Raw genomic sequence first — 18,695 nt, forward strand, 5'->3', positions numbered from 1 at the left:
CATAATTATTAGGCAACTTAACAAAAACAAATATATACCCATTTCAATAATTTATTTTTACCAGTGAAACCAATATAACATCTCCACATTCACAAATATACATTTCTGACATTCAAAAACAAAACAAAAACAAATCAGCGACCAAAATAGCCACCTTTCTTTGCAAGGACACTCAAAAGCCTGCCATCCATGGATTCTGTCAGTGTTTTGATCTGTTCACCATCAACATTGCATGCAGCAGCAACCACAGCCTCCCAGAAACTGTTCAGAGAGGTGTACTGTTTTCCCTCCTTGTAAATCTCACATTTGATGATGGACCACATGTTCTCAATGGGGTTCAGATCAGGTGAACAAGAAGGCCATGTCATTAGTTTTTCTTCTTTTATACCCTTTCTTGCCAGCCACGCTGTGGAGTACTTGGACGCGTGTGATGGAGCATTGTCCTGCATGAAAATCATGTTTTTCTTGAAGGATGCAGACTTCTTCCTGTACCACTGCTTGAAGAAGGTGTCTTCCAGGAACTGGCAGTAGGACTGGGAGTTGAGCTTGACTCCATCCTCGACCCGAAAAGGCCCCACAAGCTCATCTTTGATGATACCAGCCCAAACCAGTACTCCACCTCCACCTTGCTGGCGTCTGAGTCGGACTGGAGCTCTCTGCCCTTTACCAATCCAGCCACGGGCCCATCCATCTGGCCCATCAAGACTCACTCTCATTGCATCAGTCCATAAAACCTTAGAAAAACCAGTCTTGAGATATTTCTTGGCCCAGTCTTGACGTTTCAGCTTGTGTGTCTTGTTCAGTGGTGGTCGTCTTTCAGCCTTTCTTACCTTGGCCATGTCTCTGAGTATTGCACACCTTGTGCTTTTGGGCACTCCAGTGATGTTGCAGCTCTGAAATATGGCCAAACTGGTGGCAAGTGGCATCTTGGCAGCTGCACGCTTGACTTTTCTCAGTTCATGGGCAGTTATTTGGCGTCTTGGTTTTTCCACACGCTTCTTGCGACCCTGTTGACTATTTTGAATGAAACGCTTGATTGTTCGATGATCACGCTTCAGAAGCTTTGCAATTTTGAGACTGCTGCATCCCTCTGCAAGATATCTCACTATTTTTGACTTTTCTGAGCCTGTCAAGTCCTTCTTTTGACCCATTTTGCCAAAGGAAAGGACGTTGCCTAATAATTATGCACACCTGATATAGGGTGTTGATGTCATTAGACCACACCCCTTCTCATTACAGAGATGCACATCACCTAATATGCTTAATTGGTAGTAGGCTTTCGAGCCTATACAGCTTGGAGTAAGACAACATGCATGAAGAGGATGATGTGGACAAAATACTCATTTGCCTAATAATTCTGCACTCCCTGTATATGTCTTTATTTATCTATCATACATGCATGAGAAATGTATTATATTAGGAATTTATTATATTAGATCATAATTAAGAAATGAGGAGTTCTCAGAATGATACTCTTACTGCAACTTCATTAGGGACACATTGCTAGTACTAGATTGGACCTGCTTTTGCCTTAAGAACTGCTTTAATTCGTCACATCTCAAATTCAATAAGGTGTTTGAAACATTTCTCTGAGATTTCGGTCCATATTGGCATGATAACATCCATGATATGAATCCCTGGCTCCACCACATCCCAAAGGTGCTTTGCTGAATTGAGATTTAGGGGCTGTGGAGGCCATTGGAGTACAGTGAAGTCATTGCTGAACCCTTGTGGTGTCCTCGGGTCAAAACTGGTCCTTAGGTGAATGGCAAACAAGTATATGGGAATCCCGAGGACACCACACGGGTAAAAACCCACTTTTGACTAGATGGTTTGAGCTTTGTGACATGACACGTTGATGGAAACAGGCATCAGAAGATGGGTACACTAGATGGGATAGATATGGACAGCAACACAATACTTAGGTAGGATGTGGTGTTTAAATGATGATCAGTTAGTAGGGGCCCAAGGTGTGCCTGGAACATCTTCCCCATACAGTTATACCAACGCAAGCTTGAACCGTTGATTCAAGCTAAATGACGGCTCAATCGAGACTCAGCATTTTTTCAATCTTCTATTTTCCGATGTTGGCGAGCCTGTGTAAACTGTAGCTTCAGTTTCCTGTTCTTAACTGACAGAAGTGACATGCAGTGAGGTCTTGTGGTTATGTAGCCCCTCTGTTTCAAAGTTTGATGTTTTGTGTATATTCATACCTTGATTATAATTAGAGATGGACCGATCCGATATTACGTATCGGTATCAGTCCGATACTGACCTAAATTACTGGATCGGATATCGGAGAAAAATGAAAAATGTAATCCGATCCATTAAATATCACAAAAGCACCTCACAAAACTTGCAACAGCCGTAACTCACCTCAGAACGTTAGCACGTCGAAGCAGTATGCATCACGTGATAGAGCGGCTGTGGAGCTTCGCTAGCAACCCGGCATTTCATCTCCGACAAAGTTATCCCCGAGAGAAGTAAAGCAAGTGTGTAAGTCCATCTCTGAATCTTTGTAAAGCATTCCTGCGTTAAGCTTAACAAGCGATATATGGAGCCACTGCCTCTTCTTGCTGCTACTTCAATCATGAAACTGCTTAATGATCAGCTGATCGGCTTTTCTGTTGCGAGTCCGTCTCTCTTGTTTGCTTTTGGCCCACTTTGCACCAGAAAGAGGAAACCAGTGGATAAACAACAGCAGCACGTTTAAGCTTGATAAGCTGTTGTTAGAATTTATTTAATATTACTTTCTACACCAGGATCTTTTTCTACGTAGCTGACGCTGGTAACTGTGCAGGGGCGGATCTAGCAAAGTTTAGCCAGGGGGGCCGATAGGGCATTAACAGGGAAAAGGGGGCACAAAGACATACTTTTCTTTCTTATTCTCATTTAAAATGTCTAGCTTTTAATAAATAATTATCTGACACCCAAAGTTTTAATTTGATGCAAAATGAATAGAAGTCAATTACTGTATATAGTAACTATTAAGTCTAATATATATATATATACCCTAGTAAGCTATAGTACTTTTTACTTTGGGAAGGTACCATCTGTGCAGTCTGCAATTTTGTTGAAGAAATATGTTGAATCTATTTAATATTTTAATATATTGAAAAATAATTGATTTCTGTGCATTTTTTTTCACACTGCATCAAATTAAGGTTGATTACGTCGATTAAGCATCATGAGGTAGAGCGTGAGGGGTGGTTCCCTATTTTTTATTTATTTATTTTTGTTGTTGCTGGGAGTTGGAACCCTATTAGTTAGGTTGCTTAATATTTACGCTAAGTACTCTTTAAAATACCAGAATAGGGAGGATGGTGTAGGTTTAAGTTTATTAGATTGATCAGTATTGCTGAACTATGAAATTTTTTTTTTTGCATACAGGTATAACAGAATAGCTTTAGTGTAGTTGTTGTTTTAAACTTGAGTATGAACTTATACAAAATGCAGCAAGATATTTAAAAAACAGTTTTGTTGATTAAAAAACACTATATCGGATTCATATCGGTATCGGCAGATATCCAAATTTATGATATCGGTATCGGTATCGGACATAAAAAAGTGGTATCGTGCCATCTCTAATTATAATTAGTGGTTATTTGACTTACCCTTGCCTTCCTTCCAGCTTGAAGCAGTGTGGCTATTATCCTCTGACCGCTGACGGGCATTTTCACCCAGAGAACTGTCTCTCATTAGATATGTTCGCTTTTCATTCTGTGTAAAGATGGTTGTGAGAGAAAATCACAGTAGTTGTACATTCAAAGTAACTGAAATCACCTTTCTTCCATATTCTGATGTTGCTGCCCTGCGATTGGCTGAATTAATCTTCACATTAATGAGCAGTTGAACTGGTATACCTACATTTTCTATAGTTTGTTTTTAATCCTACTTTTCAATTAGGGTGTCCATGACCATGCGGCCACCATTCATTGTGGCCACTGAATCTAATAGAGGACAGACAAGGACCACTAAGAAGAACAATCAGTCTCTCCCTTACACAGGGCCGGGTCAATGTCTCTAAAGGTTTTGTATAAAATGATAAAGAAGACAGACTGTTGTACTCACAGACCTTATCACTAGAGACATATCTATCAAATGCTGGCCTCTTGGGTCTCTAGATTAAGATCCCTATTGTGCTGATCAGATGTTTCTTGCTGATTAAATGCTTGTCAGTCTCTGTCAGTCTCTCTTTGTCTTACGTGGAACGTGGGCTTTTCTCATTTATTTGTATAACTCAGGAGGATCTCTTCTTAATGTAACTTTCCTTAATTGAATTTGACTGAAAGACAGCATCCCAGTGACTTCAATGACTCCCTTTTCCATTTGATCATTGCAGTGTGATGAAAACGTAAGGGTGCGTTAAAAATAAATGTTTTATTTGCAACCTTCTCTGCCATCTTGACTGTTTGCACCGCGGTAAAGATGTCCTCTGATACAGTCACTGCACACCTACCACCATTATTTTATTTATTAGCTGTTACCGGGCATGTTGTTAAATTCCATCTTCTGTATTTATGCTTTTGAAGTATTACACCAATAAAAGAAATGATTTATTTGGGCAGATGGTAATCAGCAATGGAGGTGTTTATGAGGTTATTTGTTTTGTTGTACAAGTCGGTGACACAAGAATGCTCATTCTTCAGGCCCGAGGCACAGATGATTGTCATTAACAGGAGGCTGTGTTACAAACATAGTTCCTTCCCCTCTATTTTCAGCTTTCATTACCTGTAATCGAACCATTTCTTTCCATTGAGCAGTTTGATCGATGTGTTGTGTTGACCTGAAATTGAATCTGTTTATGTTAATATCCTGTCTGTGATGGCTTTTGTACTAGATTTTTAACAGTGTCACACTCCTCTCTCCAAACATAGGGCTTAGCGAGGATGACTGTGAAGGGTGAATGCTGCTCTTGCAGATGCTATGGGCTCCATAAAAGATCTGATGATTGTTGCACCCGTCCAGTCTAATAACAGTTGTGTTCATTTGTATTCGTGCTGCACTCTTTCTTCTGTGTACTCGGTTTGAGAGTGCTAAATGCTGTCAAATTATTAAGTCTTCTTGAGGAGATGAAAGGCCTTGTTTGGACAGGCTTTCAAATATTCAGTTGTTCAGACTTGCTATAGCATGTCCTTAGCACACCGTGACCATTTATGAAGAAACATGACTTGGATTTAATATATCTAACTAACAGACAGATCTTTATGCTTGTACCCATCAATCACTGGGAATAAGAATCCAGTAGTGTGTTTTGGAAAATGTTACTATGAGCACCTAATCATGCCTGAGGTTTGCTGGTGGCAGAAAATTCAAATTGTTTCTTTTACTAGCATTAGTGTATAATTTGTTTTGCTGATGTACATACTATGAAATCATGTTCTCCTATCTGATTTCTTTACTTCATGGCTAAATCCTGCTTTCTTCTTTTTGTTTTTCAGAAGAAAGAATGGTTATGCTTGAACTGCCAGACACAGCGGGCCCTGTCAGGAAGCTTGGGAGATATTCCAGCTCCTGTTCCACAGCCAATGGCATCCCCCCGGTCACCTGTTCCAGCCAATCAACAACCACCTCAACAGAAAGGGCCCAATCAACTATCAGGGCCCAGGACCACAGGTCCTCAACAACAACAGAAACCAGCGGGTCCCCAAGTAAGTGGCCCTCTCTCTAATGTGAAACAGGCTGGGCCTACCTCTGAAACCAAAGGTTCTGCCCAACTTAAGAGTTCAACCCAGCCACCTTCCCAAGTTAAGGGTCCAACACAACCCACAGCTCAGAGTAAGGGACCTGGTCAGGTTAAGGGTCCTACTCAGTCACACGCTCAAAGTAAGGTCCCTGCTCAGCCAGCTAACCAGACAAAGGGCCCGAGCCAGGCCAAAGGGCTGACTCAGACAAAGGTATCTGCTCAGCCCTCTGCTCAGACTAAGGGCCCTTCTGGTCCCAAGACTTCATCTACCCCTGGTAAAGCTGCACCCAGCAATGCCAAGGCTTCTTCCACCCCTTCAAAAACCATACCTACTCAGTCTAAACCCACAGGTAACAACCAGGCCCGCAAACATCTGCAAAGCCAGGAGAAGACTAAAGTTGCATCTAAATCTCTAAAAGAAGACGTCAAAGCCTCGCCAAAGAAGGCATTGTCAGAGACTGTCACTTCTCCAAAAGACACGAAGATACCTGAAGATGCGCAGAAGTCAAGACACCATGAAGTGAGCTACCTGCAACTTCTTCGCCTTCACCTGTTCCACTTGAGTCACCATTTTTTTTATTTATTTTGCTCCATTAAGAGTTGTTCTTTTTTTTTTTTTTTTTTTACATTTTTTAATTATTGTGCTTATCAAGCTCTTTATGATTTTATGTTCGTATTATAATTTTCATAACTTCATCTGTTCCACCACTCTGTCATCATTATCTCTTTAATCCTGAGCAAAGTTTAAGGTGTAAATAATTACATCTTTACCTAAAGGTGCTATATCATAACATCTTTTGCATAAAATAGAGTAGTGCTGTCACGAAAAGGTAGTTGTCAGCATCAGTTTTATTTAGGAATTATTATGATATCAAGACCAGTGACATCATTAAGAAGGCACGGAGGAGGGTGACGTCAACTTTAAGGTCACCTCGTGTGGAGAAAATAAATGTGAGAAACTACATTTGAGAGAGGCAAAGAACAGATAGAGATACAGAAATTCCTTCACTTGGTAGTGAGATGATTTCCTTTTAATGGACTTTTTTCATCATCATGATGTCCTTAACATCACCATCTATGTCATTTTCATCCTCATCCTTATGATCGTCATCATTGGTCTCAGGAGCCATTTCTTACATTCAGATCATGCCTTCGTTCTGCAGCCATGTTTTGTCCACTTTTATTTTATTTGCAGGTTTTCTTGAACTTTTTTTGTGTTTGTTTAATGTGACACGTGATGATATTTTAAGCATTCTAAGCATGTTCGTTATTCTTCAGCGGTTGGAAGAATGCAATGGAGAATGCATCAAAGATGGCAATGAAGCATGTAATCAAATGACATTTGTCCGTAATTGTTTGTATGTTCAACTGTCTGTTATAGTCATGCTGTGTCAGTGTATTTATCCATCTGTGTGTACATAATGCTGAAAGGCAAACTCAACCCAAATCAAGACGAGACAGTCAACAGCCATAATAAACTATGAAATAATTCATTACTAATGACACTAATTATTTTGTTTTCTTTTTTCTTTTCTATAAGACAGAAACATTTTGCAGTTAAGTTGGTCTTTTTTTCCAAGTACAAGTACAAATGCATAAATATTTCTAAATGGCAACTTTTGCAAATTTGCCTAATTTCTAAAACCAAAAAGAAATAAAGTGTAAATATTTGGGTTGATTTTAACCTAAAATGTTAATATATCTGGTTGTTTGATTGAAGAAACAGTTCACACATAAAAAAGACAAATTTATGTTTCCTCTGGCCTATAGTGCTGACTTTCCATCTAAACTTAGTGCGAGCTGCCCACTTTTTTTCACCATATAGTTTGGTGAATATCAAGGAGCTAACTGCCACTTACCAAGTGGTGCTCAAAACTCAACCCTAATAAAGTCTGTTTCTCAACATCATGACCTGGTTACTCTAAATAAATAGTGAATCCAGCACTAATCACTTTCAAGAAGTTTTTTTCTTTCTACCCCACTGCATCCACCACCTGCATCACATTTACCTGTGCTGTGAGGCTTGTAGTTGTGACAGTGTGGCAGCATGTATAGTTTCTTTTTATTTGCATGTGTAGTTCAATAAAAAGAATGTAGTTCCTAGAATGAACTACTCCCACCAAGGTCGGTGGTCTTTTTTTAGTTGTGCAGTCATACATTCTAGAAAGAGACATAGCTCCTGGATTTTCAAATTAACCTTTTTTGCCTGCCACCCAAAAAAAAACATGTATCAAGACAACTTTTTTTGGTGCTTTGTGCGCCACGAAGTAAGAATTGTTATTTTGGGGTGAACTGTCTCTTTACGGATATGTTATTTCCAAGTTAATTATTCTCTAATATATTACTATTAGAGACTATTTCATCTTTATTAGGTGTAGTGAATTAATTTTACTCCTAAGCATTTCAAAAATGCTCATAGAAATGTCACTGATGAGCTGGATGAAATAGTTGGATACAAGATGTGCACTGAAGCTTGTAATATACTTTTTCATTAATTAATTACAGGAAAAAAGTATGTCTTTTTTGCTTCTGACCTCTTCTCTTCTTCCTCTCTTTTCTTAGGATTCCAACAAATCAAGTTCTCAGAGTTTAAGTGACACTGGATACTCTTCAGATGGCATCTCCAGTTCTCATGGGGAAATTACTGGTCAGATTCGGGAAGAAGGAATCAAGCTCAGTGAAAGAGGTGCCTCCATCCCCTCAGAAATCACCAAGCTGGAGAGCTCCATGAAACCTCTGTTGGAGTCAAAGAGTACTTCAGATCAGAAGCACAGGCCACATTCACTGTCGGTAGGACAGGACATCAGTCCCGATGACGATGCAGCAAGAGATGAATCAGAAGATGACCTCAGTTGTAAGCTTCGGCATGATTACGTGGAGGACAGCAGTGAAAGTGGTCTCTCACCATTGCCAGTAAGACAGAAGAAGTCACATAAAGATTTAACAGATGAAGAATACATGAGGAGGCAAATTATGGAGATGAGTGCTGATGAAGAAGATTTAGAAGATTATGGAAATCAGAAAGTAAAAAAGTCACATAAAACAAGTGGAGACTTAAACAAAGAGAGGCGACGACTCTCTCATCATTCTAATAGTTTTGAGGATGACGCCAAGGTTTCAGAAGGGGCTTATAAGGCAAATGAAGAAGAAGACGTTGTGATCGCTGGAGGCCTTCGCCGCTTTAAAACCATTGAGCTAAATAACACCAACAGCTACAATCGAGACATGGAGCTCAGTACTGAGCATGACCTAAGAGAACCAGAGCTAGAGATGGAAAGTCTGACTGGGTCTCCAGAGGAGCGGTCTAAAGGAGAGTATTCATCAACTCTGCCTGCCACCACCCCCAGCTACACCTCTGGAACATCCCCCACATCTGTGTCATCCATGGAGGATGACAGTGACAGCAGCCCTAGCCGTAGGGCACGACTAGAGGAGGCTAAGCAGCAGAGAAAGGCTCGCCATCGTTCCCATGGGCCCCTGCTGCCAACCATTGAGGACTCATCTGAGGAGGATGAGCTTAGAGAGGAGGAAGAACTACTTAGAGAACAGGAGCAAATGAGAGATTTAGAGCAACAGAGGATCAGAAGTACTGCCCGAAAAACAAAAAGGGATAAAGAAGAGCTACGAGCCCAAAGACGCAGAGAAAGGTCCAAAACTCCTCCAAGTAATCTCTCTCCTATCGAGGATGCATCACCAACAGAGGAGCTGAGGCAGGCTGCTGAGATGGAGGAACTTCACAGATCGTCATGTTCGGAGTACTCACCTTCTATGGACTCTGAGGCAGAAGGCTTTGAGATAATTGGTGGAAAGCTTTACAAATCAGGAAATGAGTATAACCTTCCAACCTTTACTTCTCTCTACTCTCCAACAGAAAAGACAGCAGTTTTACCATCTGATAAAACACTGAAAAGTGCAGAGGAAGTGTACGAGGAGATGATGAAGAAAGCACAGCTCATGCAGAGGCAGGGGCAAGCTGTTAATCAGCGGAAAAGTACCTCTCAGTCTGATGATAAGCATCATCTTGAAGCTGGAACTGCACTCACCCCTGGCTCAAGCCCAACACAGGTTACTGCACCTATGTCCTTCTCTACAACAGGCAGTGATCCAAGAATTCCAGGTATTCATGCAGCACAGCATCTATCAAAAGAAACACAAAACAGGATGATGACACAGAGTGCCAAAATTGAAGGTGTTGTTGGAGTTGCCACAACAAAAGCTGTGAGTCATACTGTGACAAATCGCCAAACAGGTGGCCCGGTACCTGCTGGCACCAAGGTAGGCTCCCAGAGGCCAACACAGGCACCATCTGACCCTGGAACATCCTCCCTGACCTCCAGAGTCTTTTCCCTTTTCAAAGGGCCTAGCCCCCCAGTCTCTCCCACTGCTTCTCCAGTACAAAGTCCAACTCATGCCCCATCTGTGCGATCCACTAGTAGTGGCGGCAGGCAACTGCCATCTGTGCCTGGTGGTCCTACATCAGCTGCAGCATCCCATGGGGCTCAGGCACCTCAAAGAGCAGTTTCGCCACGTCTCATACGACAGCAGTCCTCCCAAGATTCACCGGTGATGGTGATAACTCTCGGTTCAGAAACAACTAGTCCTGCCAAGCCACTTACTGTAAATTCTTCCACTTCGCCTTTGTCATCACCAACACAAGCAAGTTGTAAAACACTTTACAGCTCGCATCCCTCTTCGACAAGTTCGCCAACATCACCTCAAAAACACCCATCTCAACAGTCCCTGAAACATTCTTCTCAGATGGCTCAGAATGTTGAAAAAGTTAATGTTGGTATAAGTGCTGGATCTGTGGAGATATCGCTAGGTAAAATTTCAAATATTCAAGGCACTTCAAAGGTTGTAGGTCAGGGTGAAACACTTCTTGGAACTAATATTGTGGATTTGAGGGCCCCAATGAGGCCAGCTCCAATTATAATGACAGACCAGGGAATGGACCTAACATCCCTTGCCTCTGACACGAGACGATACTCTTTAGGAGCAGAGCAGCCGGCTGGTAGACACACAGCAGTGCAACCTCTTATCATGAACCTAAATGCACAAGAGCAACCACACGTATCTGTATCAACGCCAACCACAGTGAGTGTCACAGTCGCAGGTTCAACATTCATATCCCAACCAAAGCAGCCTGTCGTGTATGGAGATCCATTACAAAACCGTGTGGATCTTGGGCAAGGTGTTGGATCAGCTGTCTGTTTAACCCAAAGTAAGCCACCAATCACAGACCCATCTATTCCCAAAATTGATGCCTGTCTGGAGAATCTGGGTATACAACAGCAACAACTGCAGTTACAGCAGCAGAAGCTGCTTCAGCAGCAACAGCTTCTGGAACAACAGCTCCAGCAGCACCAGCAGCAATCCTCTTTTGCTCGTTATAATTTGGCTAATCAAGTCCAGCCACTGCTGATAAAAAAAGACCTTGTAGTGAACCAGACAAGCAGTGCCCAGCCTGGAGTGACTGCTAGTGCCATACCTAGAGTCTCCCCACTGGCTCCACCATCAGTTTCTGGGGCTCCTGCTTCTAATATTCCCCACGAATTGTATGGTGGAGTTGCCTTAGAACTAAAAAATAAGCCAACAGTAATGAACCTGTCCACAGGTAAGCCCCATGTGATGATGGTGCACCTTGATGAGAGTAATCCATCACAAAGTGGCACAGTGACTCAACTGATAAAGCGAGAGGAACCTCCTCCCCCTCCTCAGGTCTTGGATCTTACTGGACAGATCAAACCAGAAAACCAGGTGGCTTGTTGTGATGTTGTTTACAAATTGCCCTTTGGTGGTTCCTGTTCAGGGTCACTCACTCAGAAGTCTACCACAGTATCCTCAGATAAAAACACGACCACTGAAAGCTCTCAAGCAGCCCATCCTCCCCAGTCACCTCACTACAGTATTAGCCAACAACAACAACACCAGCCTCAAGTTACACAAGGAATGACAGACGAACATAAAGCATACCAAACACCCATAGTCCCCTCAGGAAGAATACAGCCATCCATGTCGGATACTAATCTGCCTTCCATGACTGATGCTAGCCACTACCAGAATAATCTCCAGGGTGGTATGGCAGTAGATCTTAGCAGTATAAATCAGGTTTATGAAGGTGGATACCTTGGCATGGGAGCACAGTATGGTTCCTACACAGACTTGCGTCACCAAGGAGATCTCGGAGGCCCTTCGTTACCCCTTCGCCGATATGGCTCCATGTCAAATATCAGTTCAGACTATGCCTACAGTTCACGTGACCTAACAGTATCACAGGACTCCAATTTGGCTCAGTATAGTGCGACCACTGCCAGGGAGATCAGTCGCATGTGTGCAGCTCTTAACACAGTGGATCAGTATGGGAACCGGTATGGAACTAATGCAGAATTACCATATGGGGCAGGAAGGGGTGGACCTTTAGCAAAGTTAAATCTCCAGCAAAGCTTAGCATCAATAAGAGCAAATTTACTCTATGGACCAGATGGAAGACCAACAGCAAATGGCCAAACCCTAACAAATCTAATAAATGCTAGACAAGCTAGTATACGCGCCTTGTACCCTGCTGCTTTGAGGGGAGGTGATGGAATGATATATTCTACCATAAATGCTCCCATTGCCTCTACCTTGCCAATTACTACACAGCCTGCCTCTGTCCTGCGCCCCATGCCGAGAGGAATTTACAGATCGTACCCTACAGGTGTAACTGCTGTACCATTGGCTAGTCTTACAAGGTTGCCTCAGTTGACTCCCAGGATGTCTCTGTCCACGCAGGGAGCATATTCATACCCTCCTCCAAACCAATATCAAACGTCTGCCACACCATCAGGAGGTATGCCCGTGGTAAGCAGCTCCCACCAAGAAACTCCAATGTACCTTGGAAAGCCTTTAACAACAGTTGCTCCACAAACAGTTACAACAATTGCACCATCACAAACTGCAGTACAAAGTGTTGTTGCCACTGGGATGTACACAACAGCTGATCATCAAATAGACCACTCTAAGCTCTCATCGCAGAGTATTACAGCTCTCTCTCAAGCTCAAAGCCAGCCTCCAACTGTCCAGCCAGTGCAGGCACAGCAGTTGCCTGCTCAAACTGAGCCTTTATCCCTCACTCAAACCCAAACTCAAGCACAACCTGTCAGTCAGCCTCAACAGTTAGTTTTGCCGCAAAGTCACTCGCAAGCACCACCACATGGTTCTGCACAAGCACCAAGCTCCAAACTTTCTCCACCCACAGATGCTCAGAAAGGTAAGGAAGATGAGAGACTGAGTCAGCAACAAGAGCACATGCTGCAGTTAGAACGAGAACGGGTTGAACTAGAGAAATTACGACAGTTACGTCTGCAAGAGGAGCTTGAAAGAGATCGTATGGAGCTTCAGCGTCACAGAGAAAAAGAACAGCTCCTGGTTCAGCGTGAGATCCAAGAGTTGCAGACGATCAAACAGCAAGTCCTACAGCAGCAGCAAGCTGAGCGCGAAACGCAGCTCATTATGCAAAGGGAACAACTAGCTCAACAGAGAATGCAGCTTGAGCAAATCCAGTCATTACAGCAGCAGCTCCAGCAGCAGTTGGAGGAGCAGAAAAGGCAAAAGACAGCAGCAGTGGAGGCAGCAGCGGCAGCTGTGGCGGCTGAAGCTGCTGCTGCATCTGCTGCAGCTGCAGCAGCAGCAACATCTGCCCAAGGTGCTATACAAGGTGTTGTTGTTGGAGGAGGTCCCCCTCAAGGGTTTATTATTTGTGACCAAAGTGGTAGAGTTATTCAGCAAGATGGACAGAGTGTTCAGTTTTGGCAAGATGGACAGCTGGTCCAAGCCGTGGTGGCAGCTCGACCTATTCATAGTTCAGCCTCTGAAATGTCTTTAAAAAGCAGTGACAAACAGGTTGACTCTAAGATTATGAAAAAGCAGAATTCCATGCCTCGGCTGAGGGATGGCTCAGAGGAGGACTCTGTGAAAAGGATTACAGACAGCTGTGTGCAAACAGATGACGAAGATGGAGAGGAAAGATTCATGAACAGGCGCAGGAGAACTCGGCGAATTGCAGACTGCAGTGTACAGACTGATGAGGAGGACCAGGCAGAATGGGACCAGCAGCCCGTAAGGCGCAGGCGATCACGTGCATCCAAGCACTCTGAATCTAGCGGTGAGGCTAAATCTGAAGGATCATCCAAAGTGGTTTCTGCAAGCATAGCTATTCAGACCACAAATGATTCATCATGCCAAACAGAACCTGACCAACTAGGCAGGGTTTCGCCTGCAATCCACATTACAGTGGCAGAAATCTCAAAGGTTGACCTGTTACATTACATTGCGGCTCCTGAAAGAACGCACAAAGGAGAGAGTCTGGCCTGCCAGACAGAACCAGAGTCTCATTCCCAGGGAGTGGTCGCCCCTCAGCTAAGTGTGCCCACAACTATCAGCCCCTACTCAACAAGTCTGCATATAGTAGGAGCAAACACATCTGACCCAATCTCCCCTAGACTCCAAGGAGTTGTTAAGTTTGAGAGGAGGAAACCAGACCCCTTGGAAATCGGCTATCAGCAGCAACAGAATGAGTCTCATTCTCGCCAGCCCCCCAAATCTCCCCAAGTGCTATACTCCCCTGTATCTCCGCTGTCTCCTCATCGCATGCTAGAGACAACATTTGCCTCACAGGAGAAGCTTAACAAGGCCCACGTAACGCCCCAGCAAAAGGCCTTCACCGCCGAGTCACCCCAACGCCACCAGACTCTACCAAGACCCATAAAAAGTGTGCAGCGTTCGATGTCGGATCCAAAGCCTCTCAGTCCTACATCAGAGGACCCTGTCAAGACCAGGTTCTCCCCATATCACCAACAAGCTGTGTCCAACAGTCAGGTACAAAATCATAACCTTTTGTTTAAACAGAGTTTATCATGCATGTAACATATCAGTGTTTATACACAACAAAGAACTAGTAGAATTCTAAAAATTTAAATGCCTGTTTGAAGAGTATAATCACAAGACAAATCTGACTTTAGAAACTAGTTAAACTAATGTGTGGTTATTAGTGTTACACATTCAAGACTAATTTATTCTATAGTTACTAGAGCCTATTAGCACAGATACAATCAAATAAAAGGAGCACCTTTTGGGGGCTATTTGAAGTCACATAGTGCTTTTCTACACTATAAAACTAAAACTTCATTACGTGAATTAAAAAATACACACACACACACACACACACACACACACACACACACACACACACACACACACACACACACACACACACACACACACACAGTTTACGCCAACATATGCTGTCAAAGCTGCTTCAGTGCACCTTGGAGTTCATTTTCCAAGGTTGAGATTTTATGGTAAGGATGAACACAATTCTTCCAGAATATTTTCCCTTCATTTGGTGTTTAAAAAAGGGAGGTGGAGAGCGATGTACAACAAACTGGTCGAAAATCAACTCAATTTAGATTTGAAGACTTTTAAAGCCATAGAATATCATCCACATCATTTTCATACTGGTCAAACCTGTCCCATCAGGACAGAAATGCTCCATCAAAGGATAAAGGTGATTATAACAGTTCTTATATTAATTTGCATAACAGAGCCAGTATATCCCCTGACTGCAAGGTCAAAGGTTCAGGCTTTTCCTTTAATATGTATCCAGGATGTCTCGGATGCTTTGTGTGGACATGAACATGGATAATCACACAGGATCTGGCATTGACAGAGTACCAGAATGATCTCATAAGAGCAGATGGCAAAATCAGAAAAGCTTTTCTGCTACGTCTCCTCCCCTATCTTCTCCATTTATACATTTTTAGTCCGTTTGTCTCTCTCTCTATTTGCCACGTTTTCTATTTTTGGTAAACCCTAAAGTTTTGCCACAGGGAGACACAATGTGAAGTAATCCCACCGCTGCCTTGCTCGCTCCCTAATTGTTAGCAGCTGGTCAAAATAAATTAATATCGCTCTGCACTTAGACCAAGTCTTTTTCATATACATACCTCTAATCTTTAGTGTTAACATTTAAAACTCGATTCTCTTGTGGATACTAAAAAAAACCCTCCATCATGGATCAACGAAGCACAAATGTTTTGTAAGTAAAAGACTAGCATAGATATCTTTTTAAACTGTGTTTTATTTGTTATGTTTCACTGTTCTTACTTGCATGAGGCGCATAAATATTTATGTCTTGTAAAAGAAGTCCAGCCACAGCAACTATCAAAGCAGTAAAGGGAAAATTAGCATTTTTCTGAAACTACATTTGGAGTGAAATCAGAAGACATTTGCTTCATTTTATTCTTCATTTTATTCTCCTTGAAAAGTATGTCTAACCATCATCTGCTTATCTTTACATATACTAAACTGCTAAAACACAGAATTTGTTCAACATTATATTTCATCAAAAATTTTGTCATTGACCTTTATGGGCCTTAAATTTAGAAAAATTGCTGTTATTTTAAGATAATAGCTTTGTAGACTAATGCTTAGTTCATTACAGTAACAGTGGTTTTAATATTACTGTTTTAATAAACAACATGGTTACATTTGAACATTTTTATGTAGTGTGATATAGCGTGGTGCTCTGTGTTGACTTTTAGTTCTAAACATTTTATTAAAATTATTAACCTGGCATAACATGAAAAATTTCAATTACAATTTCTGGCTTCAGTGGAACGTTTTAATAAAATTAAACCATATTAATTAAAATACTGATGAATTTCAGGCTCTCATAGTACATAGCTCAATTAACGTCAGGGAGTCTGACAAAACACAGGGCTTAATAGTTCTTTGCTTCGGTGTAGAGATGAAGATGTGTGCAGCTTCTCTATGAGTACTAAGTGTACAGTAATGAGTTTAATTTACATAAACACATTCTGTTTATAGCTCCGTGTTTGCTGATGTGTATCTGCCCCTCCTAGCAGATGGCCTCCCTGCAGCAGCAGCAGAACTCTCTGATGAGGAAAATAAAGAGGACTCTCCCCAGCCCCCCTCCAGAGGAGACTCCACTTCCCATTGTTACTCCAGCACAAATGTACAGCTCTCCTGGCATGCACCAGAGGGTCCTTCCAAGACCCGCCCAGGGTGTCACCAAGGCTGGCCTTCTGAGCGAACTAAAAGCTGTGGAACAAGAGTCGTCGAAGCTTCGTAAGCAGCAGGCTGAACTGGAGGAAGAAGAAAAAGAGATTGATGCCAAGCTACGCTATTTGGAGCTAGGCATTACACAACGAAAGGAGACTATGGTGAAAGAGAGAGAGAGGAGAGAATTGGCCTACCTGCGATGTATGGGTGATGCCCGAGACTACATGTCAGACAGCGAGCTCAATAACCTTAGGATGGCAGCTGCAACTGGAACCTTTGACGCTAATGGTTTGCTGACAAGGCCCAGCACTGCCCCACTGAGTCAGTTTACGAATGATCTCACTGCAACTTCCCAGTATCCCTCAACTTCATCTTATATGTCTTATCCATACCCTCAAACATCTACACAGCAACCAGGCTCCACTTACCAACAGATAGGTTTCCAGCCTCCTCAGTACCCTTCATCCTCTGCACCCCAGCCTGGAACATTCCAGCCACATCCCCCACCAGGCCCTGGATATCAGAACCAGGGAACTTATTCCTCACGCATGTATGGCCAGTCCTCTTATCAGACAGACATTGGCATGCAACAGCATGGTCACCAGGGCTTCCATTCACCTGCTCAACCTATGCCAGGACAGAGCCTTCCTTATCCCACTCACAGTTCCTACCAGCCTGGCCTCTCCTATCAGCCCCAGGCTGAGATTCTCACAGTCCATCAAAGACCAAGGCAAACATCTTTGGCTGACCTTGAACAAAAGCTTCCCACCAATTATGAGGTCATCAGCAACCCTGCAGTATCTGTGGCTACATCAGCTCCAGATAGCAGCTATGGTTCAGCTTATGGCAATGCATATGGACAATACCGCCCACCTGAGCCAGGCCTGACTCATTCTGTGGAGAGCCCCACATCTGCTTATGCTACAGATGGTCTCTACACTTCTAACTTAGAGCAGAGTATTCCTAGGAACTATGTCATGATCGATGACATCAGCGAGCTGACAAAAGACAGTGGGCAACCCACAGATGCTCTGGGTCATCCAGTCGGAGGGCGGTATCGTAGTGAGAATGGCCCCGCTCGAGGAAGTGCATATGGCAGGCCAGATGATGAGCCCGTGGACGCTTATGGCAAACCTATAAGTTCCACAGGTTACCAGACCACAGTGGACAGTCGCACTGGCACCACAGTGAGTGGAGGCTCTTCCTATTACTATGATGATTATAAACACTCATCACGCAGCAGCTCTAGCAGCCACAAATTAACTTCCAAGAATCTTGCCCCTGCCGTAGTCTCCTCTAAACGTAGTAAACACAGGAAGCAGGGAATGGAGCAGAAAATTTCAAAATTCTCCCCTATTGAAGAAGCACGGGATGTGGAGTCTGACCTTGCCTCTTACACAATGACAACATCAACGGGGGGTTCCTGTACAGTGGTGTCCAGATCCAAGAAGCTTCAGGATGATGCCACCTACGGGATGAAGAAAAGTGCATACGACCAGCAGAAATATTATGGCACCAGTCGTGAAGGTCTTGAGGAAGAGGACCGCATGTATAGCTCTGGTAGGTCCAGGTCTACAGGATATGGTATGGACAAGATTTCTTCCAGAGATGCCACAGGGCACCGGAGTAAATCGTATGAAAGAGATGCTATGGAGCGATCTCAAAGAAGCAGCCGCAGTGGAAGGCCTCCTATGCGCCAGAATTCAGAAGAGGAGAGCCCGCTCAGTCCGGTTGGAAAGCCTGTCGGCATGGGAAGAAGCTCTGGCATATCAGAAGCCCATGACGTGCGAAACCAGTACGGCTCCAGCCATTCACTTCCAGATGTACAGGACCATCATAAGAAGGACCTGCCCAGGAGTCATGTCTATAAACCAGATGACCCTTATCTTGTAGATGACATGCATTGTGCTGTTTCTGACAGTGAAGGTAACTGGTGCTGAATTATTTG

General features: G+C 43.1%; 1 protein-coding gene across 1 annotated transcript in view; it reads left to right on the forward strand.

Moving 5' to 3' along the window:
• The window catches only part of bsnb (bassoon (presynaptic cytomatrix protein) b), a 79,932-nt gene that overhangs the window by 53,791 nt on the left and 7,446 nt on the right, over positions 1 to 18,695 (forward strand). Inside the window, exons 4-6 of the mRNA XM_026167802.2 lie at positions 5,442 to 6,206; positions 8,249 to 14,542; positions 16,591 to 18,673. Coding sequence (XP_026023587.2) covers positions 5,442 to 6,206; positions 8,249 to 14,542; positions 16,591 to 18,673 — 9,142 coding nt within the window. The remainder of the gene's footprint in view (positions 1 to 5,441; positions 6,207 to 8,248; positions 14,543 to 16,590; positions 18,674 to 18,695) is intronic.

This window comes from Astatotilapia calliptera, chromosome 5 (genome assembly GCF_964374335.1).
Source record: "Astatotilapia calliptera chromosome 5, fAstCal68.1, whole genome shotgun sequence".
Lineage (NCBI taxonomy): Eukaryota > Metazoa > Chordata > Actinopteri > Cichliformes > Cichlidae > Astatotilapia > Astatotilapia calliptera.